This window comes from Chionomys nivalis, chromosome 21 (assembly GCF_950005125.1).
Source record: "Chionomys nivalis chromosome 21, mChiNiv1.1, whole genome shotgun sequence".
In the NCBI taxonomy this organism is placed as follows: Eukaryota; Metazoa; Chordata; class Mammalia; order Rodentia; family Cricetidae; genus Chionomys; species Chionomys nivalis.
This window is the reverse complement of record NC_080106.1, coordinates 27898486-27915074: the sequence shown is the minus strand read 5'-3', so window position 1 is coordinate 27915074 and position 16589 is coordinate 27898486. Positions and strand designations below refer to the sequence as shown.

Genomic DNA, 16589 nt, shown 5'->3' with positions numbered 1-16589 from the left:
AATAGAGCACCTCATACGAGGTGGTGTTGCCTTGTCTTAGAAAGTATTGTCAACAGGCATATTCAGAATTCAGCCAAGAAAATATCTGATAAAGATTCAGAGCTGCTATAAAATATTTTATTTCTGAAGTTGTGACGTATAAACAGCATGGTAAGAAAGAGAATACTGCAGAAAACAGAGAGTAACAGGATCTCATGCATTCTTGGTCCTAGAGAGGTTCTTCTTTACTGCAAATTGGCATGGTCTGGATAATTGGAGTACTCTGATTGATGCCCCTGAATGTTGCAGCCAATGTTTATACTCAGTCCCTGAACTCAATGGTGGTGTTGTGGTGGTATATAATGACATCTATATGAAGAGAACTTAGTCAGTGGATGGGAAGACTAAGGTATTTTCCCAACTTTTCCCGAGGTTCCAATCATGTTTCTGGTAGGAGGTACATTCTCCGTCTGCATTCACCCTCCACAAAAGCAGAGTCCACCCAAGCCATTTTCCTTGGTCTTCACGTCTAATGCATTAGCTGCACTTGGGCTGCCGCCATTCACCACGGGCATCTTAATGAATGTTTGTAGTTACTTGAATTTCTATGTGATGGATTAATCTTACGTTTTTATACAACGGTAACTGTGCAATACCTCACTCGAACTTCTTTTTTGCAACTTCCATGACACATCTTCAATTTAATTTGCAAAGTATGCTGACCTCAAAGCTCTCTCACCTTAGAAGAGCATTAACTATGATAAATATGCAACATAATTATTGCTCTCATATAAACAAAATTCTCTCTAGGGATATTATCAGAGATCAGTAGAGCATGATGGTTAAACCCATGGGAGGTGTACAACAGATGTTTAAACTTGAATCTACGCTCCTTAATTTAATATCTGTTTTATAGTAATGAATATTTTCCCATTTTCTGACTAAAACTAATAGACACTATAGATATTTACCTGTGTAAAAATAATCACAGTAGGACAGTACTGCAGATATTAGAAGCATTGAACACACATGATAAGCTGAGGTAAGTTTTCAATGCATGTTGTTCACTGTTAGAGCAATCCTTCACTGCAAGCAAACTGAAAAGACCTCTAGTGTTATATAATCTGCAGCTGCATCAATGATAATAAAACAATGACCCACAGTTGAGATTCTACCTTCTGTCATGTCCCTTTAGCACCCCTTGTCTAACATGTCATTTTAAACAAAATAATTTTCATTCTGAAATGCAAATTTGCAGAATGTTTGTCATTGAGCAAGTGTCCGTTGACCATGGTATTCACCATGCTTTCATCCATTTACTGAATGATACATTAACAAGTTTTTATTTGATGTCAGTACTTTTAGGTAACATAGAACACTGATGGCTGAAATTCTTTTTTTTGTTGTTTATTTATTTATTTATTTATTTATTAAAGATTTCTGCCTTCTCCCCACCACCACCTCCCATTTACCTCCCCCTCCCCCATCAAGTCCCCCTCCCTCATCATCCCTAAGAGTAATCCGGGTTCCCTGCCCTGTGGGAAGTCCAAGGACCACCCACCTCCATCCAGGTCTAGTAAGGTGAGCATTCAAACTGCCTAGGCTCCCACAAAACCAGTACGTGCAGTAGTTCTTTAAGCATACTTCCTCCTAGGATTTACTGTGTATAGTAGACAGATGAAGAGGCCCTAAGGTGGGAGTTTTTTCACGCTTGCAATGGAAGTCATATTTGGACCTTCATAAATCCAGAATCGACGTATAAAGCAAATGGAAACTTTACTGTTCCTCAATCCAGATTTAGACTTACATTTACAGTTAAACATTCATCCCTCAATATACAATATCATTAGAATGCATAGTAACTATTTGAAGTAACAAAAAAAGCAAAACTTAAAAAATAACTTCATTTTCCACTGTTAAAGTAAGACACAACAGCTTTGCTACAGAAACAAATTATCATTAAATTATGAAATTCTTTGAAGAATATAATAGAACCATGTCTCCAGTTTCCAAGTAAGATATTTCTAACTTAATTTGACTGCTATCATTTTGGATATATATACAGTATATATATGTATATACATATATATATATAGTATGTGTGTCTTGTCTTGACAGCTTGTCAACTGTCAGACAATTTCCGCACATCACACTCATTTCAGTTTAATATTGGTAAATTTCTCAATTCAAATTTTAGGTTTTCACTTCTTAATGAAATCCTTCAGTTTTTACTGATACCACTTAGGACATACCGGTGCAGTGCTGGCATTTTTGCAGTAGCAAAGGAAGAAAATTAGAGAAGAAAGGAAGCAAGGAAGAGACAAATACTCTGAGAGAGAACAGTGGAATAGGTGGAGGTAGACGGTAGCAGCTGACCTTCAGCCCAGTTGTCACCTTCAGGGGAAATGAAGGGAATAATTCACACTTGAGTATAAACAGCATAACTGCTTCTGCTTCCTTTACCCAGAGAAATTAGCATCCAACATCAGCCAGACACAATGCTTAAAATCAATACATATAAGAAAGTACAAATGAAGGGTGAGGAATGCAGAATCTCTTAAAGCATTTTTCCTTGTATTTAAGTAAAGCAATCATTAATTGATCATCATAGCTATACAAGAAATCGGCAATCCTTTAACTTGCAAAAATTCCATAATCAACCCCTGAATAAAGAATAAAATCTGGACACAAACCTGCCCTGGTAACTTTAACAATGTCTCTGTGAATCTTGGAAGACTTGTTACAAATTAAGGATTTAAACATTTATGTACTTATTACAGTATGTATATTTTTATATAAATATATATGCATGTGTGTGTGAAGGTTACTTAAATCTATCCCTTTATCAGAAAAAAAAAGATAAAACAAATACACATATATAGAGAGGTACACATACACATGCCATTCTGTAGTCAAAGGCACCTTTTATACCTTCTCATAGTTAAAATAACTTTGAAATTTGTATCTGCACCTGGACCCTTCCTCTCTGGCCTATTTGTCAGGCATGTGACTCACAAGCACAGAAAAGTCATCCTCTGATACCTTTATAGCCATCAGATACAGTGTTGACTCTAAGGGAGAAAAACAGTAGCATCGGGCAGTTACAGCTTCCCTGTTCGCTATTATCAGTCATTAAGCATGTTCCATGGTCTGCAGGTGCTGATAATTCTGTTTTTAAAAATCATCTCACTGAAATCTAGATAAGGTGAAAAGTGAAGTAAGTTCCTTGACCTAAAAAAGTAAGACCAAAAAGGATGTAAAAAGAAAAGAAAAATCACAGAACATTTCCAACTCCCTGCTTGTACTTTAGAATTTAAAAGATGTGCAGAGATCGGGATGCTTCTGCATGTTTGTGTGCAGCATTTTTATGGTGGTGCTGATGGGATATGTACATTATGGCTCGGGATTCATAAAAGTTTCCGCCAAGAAAATGTGTCATTTTGGCCATCTATAGAGCAAAGCATTCCGTTTTGATGAGCAGAAAAAAAAATAAATAAAAATAGGATTCCTCTGGCAAGAAGTAGATAAAATGGAATTCTGGCAGGAGAAATATATGGGTAAGATATGAAGAACTAAAATCAGTTCCGATTTGTTGCTCGAATAAGTGTTTCTACCCAAGTTTTATTATAGGCTGGTAAGGATCAGAAGATCAAATGAAAATAAAGCCATCAAAAACTTTCTTACTAAGGAGCTTGGGCATTTTTTATTCAGTAGGGGAAAACACACACACTCATACCCACACCCACACACTCCCCCACAGCAATGGACTATATGGACATTTTTTTTCCACTGAAAATGCAGACTTTACTTAACAAGCTTAAAATATGTAGGCTACAGAGATAAGCCATTTGCAGATACTGTGTCTGATCTAGAAGGTTTCAAAGTAAGAATGAAGTCAGCAATTAATACTGCCTTGCAGAATGTCCAGTCCTAAAAAGGAGTTTATAATAAATCATGTGTCCTACAAAGGCTTCTGGATCATTGCATTAGAGGGAGTTGAAAGATTTTTAAAGTCAGGGGTGATAGCTACAAAGAAGTGGTACATTCTGGGCAGACTAGGGTAGCTGCACATATACACTCACAGTGTTGAAATACCATGGAAAATGACTGTGGAAGTTTCAACTCCAGCATAAAATTTGTGGTCCTAAAGAAGCTAAACCAAGGAAAAACATATAGTTATCCTCCTGGCTATGGGAAATAGACAAGATTGCCGGGCAAAAAATTGGAATCTTGGGGGTGGGGTGGGATGGGGGTAAGGGGAGATGGAGAGAGAAAAGTGTGAAGGATAGGATGAGGGGAACTTGGGAAAACGGGATGACTGGGGATATAGGAAGGTTGGATAGGGGAGCAGGGAAACTCATATCTTAGTTAAGGGAGCCACCTAAGGGTTGGCAAGAGACTTGAACTTGGAGTGGCTACCAGATGCCCAGGGCAATGTCCCCAGTTAGTTCCTTGGGCACCTGACGATAGGGAACCTGAAATGAACCTATCCTATAGCCATACTGATGAATATCTTGCATATCACCATAGAACCTTCAACTAGCAATGGATGGAGATAGAGACAGAGACCCACTGGAGCACCGGACTGAGCTCCCAAGGTCCTAATGAGGAGCAGAAGGAGGGATAACATGAACAACGAAGTCAGGACCACGAGGGGTGCACCCACCCACTGAGACAGTGGGGCCGATCTATTGGGAACTCACCAAGGCCAGTTGGACTGTGACTGAAAAAGCATGGGATAAAACCGGACTCTCTGAACATGGCGGACAATGAGAGCTGACGAGAGGCCAAGGACAATGGCACGGGGTTTTGATCCTACTTCAGGTTCTGGCTTTGTGAGAGCCTAGACAGTTGGGATGTTCACCTTCCTAGATCTGGATGGAGGGGGGAGGACCTTGGACTTTCTACAGGGCAGGGAACTCTGACTGCTCCTGGGACTGGAGAGGGAGGAGAAGAGGAGTGGGGGGAGGGGGAGAGGGGCGGGGGGATGGGGAGGAGGCGGAGAATTTTTTTTTTCAATAAAAAAAAAAAAAGATCAGAAACAAGCTAGGCTGTGTATTGCATGTGCAATTCTGCATTTTCCCCTCCTGACCCGTCTGAGAAAAAAAGGGATCTGAAAACTCTCCTTTTATCGTAAATAGTCAGAGATTTGGAGGCTTCTATGTGAAAGCTTGTATTAAGAACTAGTTAAACAAAGCTATAGAAGTGGGGAGTTGAAAACATATTCTGGAAAGCATTTGGCTTAGCTTGTCAAGTAGTAAATACATCAGTGATTCAGAGAAAGGAAGGAGTGAGTGGTAACAGTAATTTGTAGACACCATAAGGTTAAGTTAAATTAGCCGTAGAAAGAGAATCTCATTGGTAACAGTGTCTGTATAATCCACTGCGGACTCTGCTCCATTACTCAGGCCAGTATCTGCCTTACTCTAGTCCTCAACAGTTTTTTATGTCTTGCATGTGAATATGCCCAAACAAATAATTAAACATGAACCAAATATCAATAGGATTATCTTGGCATGTTGGAACAAATCTTGATAAATCCATCTCAGCAACAATACTTGTCCGTGACAGGAATACAAATTCAGCCTATTGAAATACTGTTGCGTAAGGAGCGATATATTAATAAAACCGTTCCTCTGTCAGTTCCTATCACTAAGGGACGAAAGCTTTCGAGCTGTGGAACGTAGGCCAAGAAAGGGGATTTGGAAATGCAAATGAGAGATAAGAAGGAAATAAATGTCTTTTATTCAGCAACATACCATCCCTGCTGCCAAGAGCTATTTGAAAAATGACTCCTAACATGTCTGTGAAATTGGAAGCATACATACCCAAAATGGACATCTCTGGCACAGTGGCGTGATAAGGTCCATTGAGAAACTCTGGTGCATTGTCATTGATGTCTTGCACTTTGATAATAAATTCGGAAGGAGGCTCAAGAGGTTTGTTTGTCTCCCAGTCCACTGCCTGAGCTGTTAACGTATACTCGGCCTTTTCTTCTCGGTCAAGTCTTTTTATAGCATGGATATCTCCAGTTATATCATTTATTTGAAAGATTGTCCCAGCGCCATCCCCTGATAGGATATACTTGATTTTTTTGCTTCCAGGATCCAGGTCTGTGTGCAACTAAAATGAAAAGTAGCAATAGTTAGTTAGGAATATGGTTATATTATCATCTGAATTATTTAACTGACTCTTGCTTGCATATCAATTTCATTCCTTTTACACAACTCCCTAAGACTCTACTAAGCAAAGCTGTACAAATAATGTGTAGTTCCATTCACAACAGGTTAGACTAAAGCATAATGAAATCCACCAGCATTTTTACAAAGTGCTTAAATTTGTTTAGTATAAACTCACATGGTTACGAAATCATGAGAAAGTATAGAAAGCACCCGTCATCTACACTTTTTGATTAATTGATACATATCAATGCTCACACACAATGTTATTACTACTGCCTTTTATGATGTACAATGAGACAAGAACCGGAAGTCAGTTTTAATGTAAGCATATCCTTAAATTTTATTTAACATAAGTTAATATTTGGGATGAGATGTTTAAAAAAAGAGGGTCAATATGGCTCATAACCTCTACAAGTTTCTTAGTAGATAAGATCAAATGGAGTGGCCCAAGTATTTAATCGAATTGCTGCTTTAGTTATGCAAAGCAGCAACAACAAAAATTATATACTTTTCATTTATTTCTTTAATTCACAAAAATTTTTCCAGTCCAGTAAATCTTTCCCACATGATAGAAAATAGTACTGTGATAGAACACAGGAGCACAATTTCAAGCAGAAGACTGGCACTTCATGAAAAATGGTAACCGTTCAAGAAGAATTCACATCTGTCATAGATCACATCAGTGATTGTTGATTGAACTAAATTTATAGTCTTTTAATGTGAAGTAAAGCCTTGGTCTTACAGACCTATTTAGACGCTTAGAAAAGCATAATCCCATGTTTAAAAATTCTTTTATAATTTGTTCAAATGAGGGAGTCATGAATGTTCCAATAGTTAGTCCCCCTCGTGATATAATGTAGATTAGTGCCTTAAAAAATTAATTTTTTAAAAAAATTAATTAAACTAATCATTTGGGGACTGTTGAGATGGCTCAGCACTTAAGAGCTAGCTTGCAGAGAAACAAGGTTTAGTTCCTGGTATTGCTATGGTGGATGACAACCATCTGTAACTTCAGGTCCAGGGAATCTGATGACCCCTTAATGTTCATGCACACCACTCATGAAAGATGTTCATATATGCACACACAGACAATCATACACATAAAATGAATCCAAAGAAATGCACATTATTTTTAAATCTTGCGTTTGTAAAAGAAATTGCTTAATTAGCATTCTGAAATAATGCTTAGATGCACATATTTTCGTTTAACTCTCTTGTTTAACTACTAGCAGAGTCCTTAAGCTTTCTGCAGCTAGAGATATAGAGTATTTGTTTCTTAAAAGAGTAGGTATATTGTAGAAAGAAACTCCTAAAAATTCAAAAGGCATTGTGTGCTCCTGGGATTCCTTTTAATCACAACAGGCTCTATTGCTTTCTTCTCCACTTTGAATTGTATTTAGCGTTTCAATAAATGAAAAGAAAAGATTATGAAAAAGACATAAAATAGCAACAAAGAGCCTAAACACATTGAGATTTCCTCCTTTAACATTGAATATTTTTAAAAGTTGAGGCATAAGATTACATCAAATATTTATTGAATCTCAAAGTGTATCCTTTTCATTTATTGTATTAAATTTATGAACAAGAACAAATATTGAAACACCACTTTATCTTAATGAATGTAGGATTATAATTCATTAATGTGATATTAATCCTAATTTATGATCATTTTAATTTATGTGCATTTTAACATTTTCATTAGCATTTTTATTAAAAAAGAACATTTGAATAATATATCATTCATCCAGGCTTCTGTTCATAAAAGAGCCATTTTGGAACAAGGGAACACTCATATGTATCACTCTTATCCATAGTTTTTTAAATTAACACATAAACCATAAAATTGATATTATTATTTATGCTAGAAACTATTTCAGTCATATTTTCTTCCTAAATAACAATAGCATTTGATTAATAAATTGTGTTATGGTATTAGGTTTTATGATCACTTTCATTTTAAGATAAGAAAGAACAAGCATAGGTTATTTCCTTAAGAATAAACACAGTGGTAAAATTCAGGCCTTTTTAATTATCTGTTCCGTGGAGATTAACATTTTTTGAGCTTCAGTTATTCTAGGGATATAACAACTAATCTGCATAATTTATTTTATAACCTGAGATAATGTACCAATCTAAAAACTATTTAACTATAAAAATGACCATATTGAGTATGAAATAGCTGAAACCATGTTCATTCTATCAGTTCATCAACTTTATTCAACTATCTGTTAATGGATAAATCCATTTGTAACAGAAATACAAACAACCTGGGCCAGAAGGATGTCTCAAGCAAGTAAAAACACTGTCATCAAGTTTGAGAATTTGAGTTCAATCCCTGGAACCAACGTGGTGGTTTGTCCTATCTGCCCAGTAGAACACAGATATGCACACACAGTCACAAACATGCACTAGAATGTTCACATGTATGAAAAATATGTAAAGTAACTTTCACTTTCTGGGAAAGACTGGACAAACTTCATATTATATGCATTCTGTTCTGGCAACCTTTACCTGACAACTAGACACCATTTAGAGACACCCGAGAAGGCACTCCTAATTAAGGGATTGACTTTATCAGACCAGGTTCTTAAAAGCTAGCAAGCAGTTTGTGTACAAAGTTTCTGCTTCACGCCCCTGTTGAGTTACTACCCTGATATCCTCCATGATGGACTCTAACCTGGAAGTGTAAGTTAAATAAGCCCCTTCCTCCCCACTGTTGATTTTGGAAATGGTGCCAACCTCGGTCACAACAACAAAACGAAACTAGAATACAAATTGGTGCCAGAGAAGTGGATGCTACTGTGGTGATCGTGACTGTGTTGTTTCCATAGGACTGTGGGACACTTAGGGCTGGAAAGTGTCGAGATCTTATGGAATTGTTCTAGTGGGAGCTTGGAAGGTCTCAGTGCTGAGGGAAATGTGAACTGTGGAGGCCTGGACCTTGTCATTTTAGAGAGAAGCAAGGACTCTATTGGAACTGGGCTAAGGACCACTGTTGTGATATTTTGACTAAGAATCTGTGTGTGATGATCAGCTAGGGCTGAAGAGTCAGTTCCGATTCACAGGAGAAAAGTACCACTGAGGCGAAACCTGTGCTTCTCTGGACATTGAAATGCTAAACCATCTGCAGCTGAAAAATCAGCTATGATTAACAAGAGATTAGCACGCTATCGATGAAAACTTCTGTGGTTCATTAGGATAATAAGAAAATACTTCCTTAGAATCAGTACACAGAGGCTAGTCTGTGTAAGAGGGCCGGCTGTCTCCAGCTAGAAGCTGAACATGGCAATGTATACGAGTACCCCAATCGTCCTCATTTGGGACATGCAAGATCAAGGTGGTCATGGACAGCATATAGAGTCTAACATTCTGTAGCAGGATTGGAATCTCTATGGAGAGTCCATGAAGAGTCACACTCCAAAGCCTAATTTGCTTTGGAGACCCCAAGATTTTGGAGATGCCAGTGTTGTGAGATGTCTGTCATGGATAGTAGCAGGCATGAATTGGAACTAGTCTAAGCATGTAAGTCATCTATGTGTGACTGATGATGGACAAACAAGTAGTGGGATTGCCTAAGCAATTGGAAGACAATACAGTGAGTGACTCCTACATATTATACATTGAGCTACGGAATTTAAGTTTGCACTATTTCATCATAGTTTTGGTTCAGTGTTGTTGTTGAAGGTGCAGGACACATTCCGCCACCCAGCTAGCTTAACCCCTGAAATAACCACACAGAAATTGTATTATTAAATTATTGCCTAGCCCATTATTTCAAGCCTCTTATTGGCTACCTCTCACATCTTGATCTAACCCATTTCTATTAATGTATATCGCCACTGGACTGTGGCTTACTGGCATGAGTCTAACCAGTGTCCATCTTGTGCAGTGTCCATCTTGCCTCTGCCACACTGCCCTTCTTCCCAGAATTCTGTTCTGTCTTCCCTGCCTACCTGAGTTTTGCCCTATCAACTAAGCCAAGGCAGTTTCTTTAATAACCAATGAAAGCAACACAAATTCAGAAAGACCTCCTACACCAGAATGTAACTGTTTTTATACTCCAAGTATTCCCCTTTGGAATAAAAAAAAATGTATAACTTGTTTTGTTTTATAGGAGCTCACTTTTAAAAGAGACTCTGGTCATTTTAAAGAAAACTTGGACTTTTAAAAATGTTAGAATTTTTAAATATTGTACTGTGTTATGATATTATAGCATTATATATTATATTGTGAAATTAAAATGAGGCCTTTGCAACTCTCTCTCATCCTCTCTCACACACACATACAAACACAGACTGGCACAAACACTACATAACAATTAGACATTATAACAAAAATGTTGGTAGGTGTACAACAAAAAGAAATCGATAGAAAGAGTCAAGACACCTGGTCTCTAAGTCTGGCCCTTGGAGTAGTGGCAAGGTGCAGTTACAAGATACTATTTGTGGTATTCTTTTCTACTTGTTTGTCAGATTCTGCATACTTAATACAATGAGTCTATCTATCACTTTATCCCACTGACCTGATCCTGTGATGCTAAAGACATCCCAAGATTACTAAATGTTCACAATTTGGTGTAATCTGGACATGTGAACATTGCTTTTCTCATGGGCTGTTTCGCCAACTGGAACAGATTAAGGCCCATATGAAAGTCAGCCTAGACAGATAAGGACCCCCTTGGGCTTGCTATTGCGCAAGGTAACATTATCTTTTGACTTAATAACCCTGCAGAATGAACCCTACTTTCTTCAGTGTATTATCTTAGAGACAGAGGTGATGAACATGCTCTGTGTTGTCAGAGTCTCAGTTTGTGGGAGACAAACAAAACATAAACCTGAGGGGAAGTATTTTGATTACTCTTGTTGTTCTTGTATTTAAATGCTAGGGATCGAATAAACATCTTCCCCGTGGAACATTGAATGATTGGTTTCCAGATGGTGACACCACTTGAGAAAGCTCTGAAAACTTCAGGAGACAGGTCTATTTGGAGGAAGTAGATCACTTGTCAGAATGCATTTGATCAGCATGGGGGACCTGATAGAATTTTCAAATATAGAATGCAAAGCAAAGGGGACTTGACTGGCTCACAGGCTACCACACATCCATCATCAGGAGTTGCTGACTGAGCATGGGTCAAGCCAATCATGAGCTGAACCCTTTGAGAGTATGAGTCTAACAAATGCTGATCTCTTATAAATGCTTTATGTCAAGCACTCTGTCATAACAATGCAAAAGATACACACACACACACACATACACACACACACATATATATATATATATATATATATATATATATATACCGTATGGCCATAATTTTGTCAATATATTAACCTGTTTTTGAAGCAAACTTGAGATCAATCCTCCATGTTTTGGAGATGAACACATTGTCCCATACACAGAGGTGATCACAGTCTTTTACAATTTGTCTTCAATTTCAGAATTATGACAGGGCTGCTCATGATGGAGCTGATTCATGACAATTGGCATCTTTTCACTCTCATGGTCTTCCATATATTTGCATGACATCTCCCAACTAAGACAAATTGATACTTGTAAGAATCGTGGGATGATGCATCTGGAGTTCATTCTCCTTTGCACTCTCTTTACCTAGTAATATGCATGTCATGTTATTGGAAACTCAATTAATATATGTGGAATTCCGTGAAAGTAGAGGGAGGAGAAAAAATTTCCATTTTATATTAAAGCAGTGATTTAAAGAAGGAAGCAAAGGAATTTAGAAAAGTTAGATCCAGGAACTTTAATGTTATCTGTGGTAAACATGAGGTTTGGGACATCCCCAAATATGTATTCAAATTTTAATGGCAACATAGGAACTAAGATAAGAAGTTAATAGAAGAGTGAAGGGGTTGTTGGAGATTGCTGGGTAATAGACAAATTAAGAGATGAGCAACAAATGCCAATTACCTTGTACTTGGTCATTACCATTCTCAGAATCAGAATAAGAACATATATTCTTCTTGTGATTTAATTGTCAGTAAAAAAAAAATCTCTCTTCTCTCAAAGACTTCTTAATGACTATAAGTTAACTTAAGACCTCAAACTTAGAGTAAATTGTTTTTTGTTAGTATTAATTCAGGACAAAATTATGTTGCAGTTACCAGACAGAATTAGCCCAGGCCCTTCTGATATCATCTACTCAAATGCGATGAAGTCTGAGATTGAGAACCTACAGTTCAAATCATATCCTTAAGTGTCAATCAGGTATCCCTGACATTACAATTTATTTTGAAATTCTGCTCAATCTAAATGGGCACAATGGAAATGCAACTCTGATTCATTATTCTCTTCCCATATGAAATCTAAGTTATAGGGAGACAATCAGCATTTATTAGAATCTAAGATTTCACGGTGATTTGCAGGCAGCCGATATTACTGCCATTCATGGTTCCTAGTTTTACATGAATGTTATCTCATGAAAAACTAAAGCTCAGCTCTCTTGAATCACATTACACGATAGACTACCTTTTCAGGATATGGCGTAGTGTCCGTTGGGTAGATGGGGCTATGAAGTATCAATTCATCTGTGAATAAATTATAATCTATAAATCACAATCATTCTACAACACAATAGTACCAGTCAATTGTTCACAATGTGTGTTTGGCCTAAATATCTGAGATGATGAGAATGTAAAATTTTATTCTAGACCAGATACATTCATAGACTGCTATGATAGTTACTGTGTTGATTAGGAAAAGGAATAAGAGGAGCCAGTGAGTTATGTCCACATTTCTAGACATTTTTTTTCCTGGAATCCTGTGAGTTAGTATCAACATTTGCTTATTCGGACTTCTGATCCAGTCCTCTTGTACTCAACAGACCATCTTCCAAAAGATGCTGGAGCAGCATAAATTCCACCATTCCAATGAAGCCAGGAATTATAATAAAAAGGAACTGGACAATCACTTAATGTTTGGGGTATCATAAGCAAATAAAACATGTTTGACGCTTTAGAGCTAAAATATCCTGAAATGAAATTACTTTTTATTTAGTTTGCAAATTAACAATTTGTAGAATTAAATTACACAAGAAAACAATATAATAGCCTTAAAACCATTTGATTTTAAATAAGATTTTAGAAAAGAGAAACTTAGGGACAGACTGTTATTCCTCCAATCACATAGCATAAGGATATAAGTTTACAGAAAAAAAAAAATCTTCGTGGAATTCTCACATAGGGCAAGTTACCCTTGAATTTGCCTTAAGAACTGAAAGGATGTAGAACACATGCCTCATAACTGAAAGAAAAGACCACAGTATCTCTCATGCTTCCTTCGTTGCTGTGATAAACTACTTTGAACAAAAGCAAGTACATGAAGCACTGTATTCTGTACCGAAGTGGATATTATGTTTGCTTCAGGAAAGCAAGGCACCACACACATGCACGTGCGCGTGTGCGCGCGCGCGCACACACACACACACACACACACATAGAGGTTTCTCAGTAATTTACATTAGGCAGTGTTTAGCACTCTGATGACTCAGGCACATATACTTTACCTTCTGTTTCATCTACCAATGTGAAAAAAGTTTGATCTAGCCATGGGGATTGGTGCCCAGAGAAAAGGAAAATTAGAAGGAAGTCCAAGTGAAAAGATATTTTGTACTTTGTGCTGTGTACAGCCAAGCATGCAGCCAGAAAAGGAAATTACTGCTCTGGCTATTCTTAGAGAAAGTTTCACAAATGCATGTCTCCTATACGTGTTAGTCATACTATAACCCGCAGTATCCACTGTGTCTGGTGCATACTTGGAGCTGATGAGCACAGATACAATTTGTCTCCAAAGGGGAAATCCTAATTTCCTACAACTTCTCAGTGGCTTTGTATGTGACGACTCAGTTCTTGCTTCTAGATTGAGTTTTCTTAAGTTCAACCAATTAATAAGTGCCAGGACCAGAGGAAGTGCAGTCAGATCCATTCAAAATCCTACACATTTCAGAAACTTCTGTAAAGAACTTCAGGAGAGCATAATTGATTAGTCTGGAGTAGATAAAGAGATTCGTCAATGAAGACTTGACAGTGGGACTTGAGATGCAGCACAATGGGGTAAGCACATGCCTTGCATGCACAAGGGATGGATTTAAATTCCTGCAGCAAAATATTTTAAACAACAAGAATTTAAAATTGTGAGCAATGTAGAGACTGCCCTGGTTTGGAAACAGAGAAGAAATACAGACAGACTAACAGACCAACAGATAGATAGAGATATACCACCCAATCTGCAGACTAATCATCCTGTAAGCATGTGAGAAGGAATAGACATCAACGAAAAGCAGTGTGCCAAGCTACTAAGCAGGAAGGAGTGATGCTGACAGGGATGAACTACTCACACTGGCATTCTTGAACAAATCTTCTCCCATTTTGCTTCTGGAATACAGATCTTTAGGTCTACAAACATGATGGGTCGTGTCCAGAGCAAACCTTCTGCTCTTTGCTAAACTCCAATAAAGATTCACAAGCCTCTCTTTCCTTCTTTCCTCCCTACTTTTTTTCTCATCTCCTTCCCTGCCTCCCGCTCTCTCTCTCTCTGTCTTTCCCTCGCTCGCTTCTTTCTACTTCCTTCTTTCTTGCTTAATAACCTCCATTGGAGAAAGTAAAACAAATGGCAATGTACTGATGTAAAATCATATCCACAGAGTCTATACATTACTTGAGTTAATGCAATGACCCACTGTTTTTGTAGATATAGACATATATGTAAACTAAATCAAAGCCAAAGTAGTCGCTCTAATGGAATTCTGAAAAAGGTAAGTGAAAGAATTTATTTTGTAATAGTAATAAATAATATAACTTGTTTATTTTATTAAAAGTATGTGTGAAATTACACTAGGAGTGCTCAAATTCTAGGTTCTCAGTAGTTCTCTTTTCTCTTGCATATTTGATGGATGGTCAAATTACAATATTTAACTAGGAAACCATAAAAAGTAAACTAACAGAATCTCATTCTTTGTCATTTTAAGTAATTGTTTATTTACCAAATATTATTATTGACAACATATTTAAACTCATGTTCCATATGTGGATATAAAATTGTTTCATTTCAAAAACTTTTAAGAGAAATTGTGACAGAAATTATTACTTTCTTTGTATCTCTTATACATAGTCTCTACTTAGTCATTTCTACAGTCAGCATCCAACTGTCTTGTGGCCAAGGCTGTGGCCTACTACCACCGGAGCTAGTGGTGGACACCTGTATTTTGATACATGCTCTTTGCCCATATGCTTATAGCAGCCTGGATCAAGTATCAATTCTTATAATATCAAAAGCCAATAGGTTTATCGAACATAACCAAAAATTTAGAATAGCAGTCCAGAGTATGTGTTCTATAATGAGAATATAATAAATAATAGAAGTAGATAGAAACAACTATAAGAGAGAGTAGGGAATTTATTTAAACTTTATAATAGTCAGTTTCCTTATTTTCAATTTGTTTTAATAATAATAATACTTTTTAGAGACTCTATAAATATTAAAATTGATAATATATTTACTGTAATAAAGGCAGAATTTGTTCCAACATTAAGAAATTCAGATGTAAATAAAGAAAGTTAATATATCTTTAGGAAACATAAAGGTATTCTCTGCCTAACCTGCACCTGAATTCCAAAAAAAAAAAATAGACAAATTTAGAAAAGTTTTAAATCTGAAAATAAAACACACAGAATCTTAATCATGCTTTACTTAAGAATGCAAGTTTAAAAATTTTATTCATTTATTTTTGTGTTAGAGTAAGAAATGGGACCGAGACATACATGTCATTCATATACCTGTAGATGTGAGAGAACACGTGACCCATGGCCTAAGAATATAACTTCACGAGTTAACTGAGTTTAGCTTAACCCTAGCTCACACTGGTATTCTTGCAAGAGTTGGTTAGTACAGAGAAATAGTAAAAGCACTTCTGTTACTGAAAATACATTGACATGAATGAATCAAAGCATGGATATGGTAATAGGCGGATAGATGGATGGATAGATGAGTGGACTGATACAATTATTTAAAGAAAAAATATAGGTTGATGAATGATTTTATTGATAAATCCATTGAGAAGGTAAATGTAGGTAAAGAGATGTCTCATGGAATTCTGACCTCAATTTAAATTTATTTTCTAACTCAACCTGATCATTTTTAATTTATAAAAAAGTGAAAAAAAGTGAACATATGAAAGAAATAATAAAAGGGTACACTGTAAAAGCCCCTCATTTTTTGCACTTAAAGATCTATGCTATCTCAAATTATTATTCCTCATACTATACAACTGTAGATAGTCATTTTAAATTTGATTATTAATTATAAAATTTACTTACCTATATATTTTGGTAACTATTTAGTTCTCAACAATCTAATGTCTCTTGTCTTAAGAATCTAATGTGTATGTGCATATACGATAATGAAAATATACCT

The 16589-nt window shown here is 36.6% G+C and overlaps 1 protein-coding gene across 8 annotated transcripts in view; it reads right to left on the bottom strand.

Moving 5' to 3' along the window:
- Positions 1-16589, bottom strand: part of Cdh8 (cadherin 8) — a 334430-nt gene that overhangs the window by 207028 nt on the left and 110813 nt on the right. For all 8 annotated transcript variants that reach the window (XM_057753478.1, XM_057753479.1, XM_057753482.1 and 5 more), the window contains exon 3: positions 5808-6102. In XM_057753478.1, coding sequence (XP_057609461.1) covers positions 5808-6102 — 295 coding nt within the window. The remainder of the gene's footprint in view (positions 1-5807; positions 6103-16589) is intronic.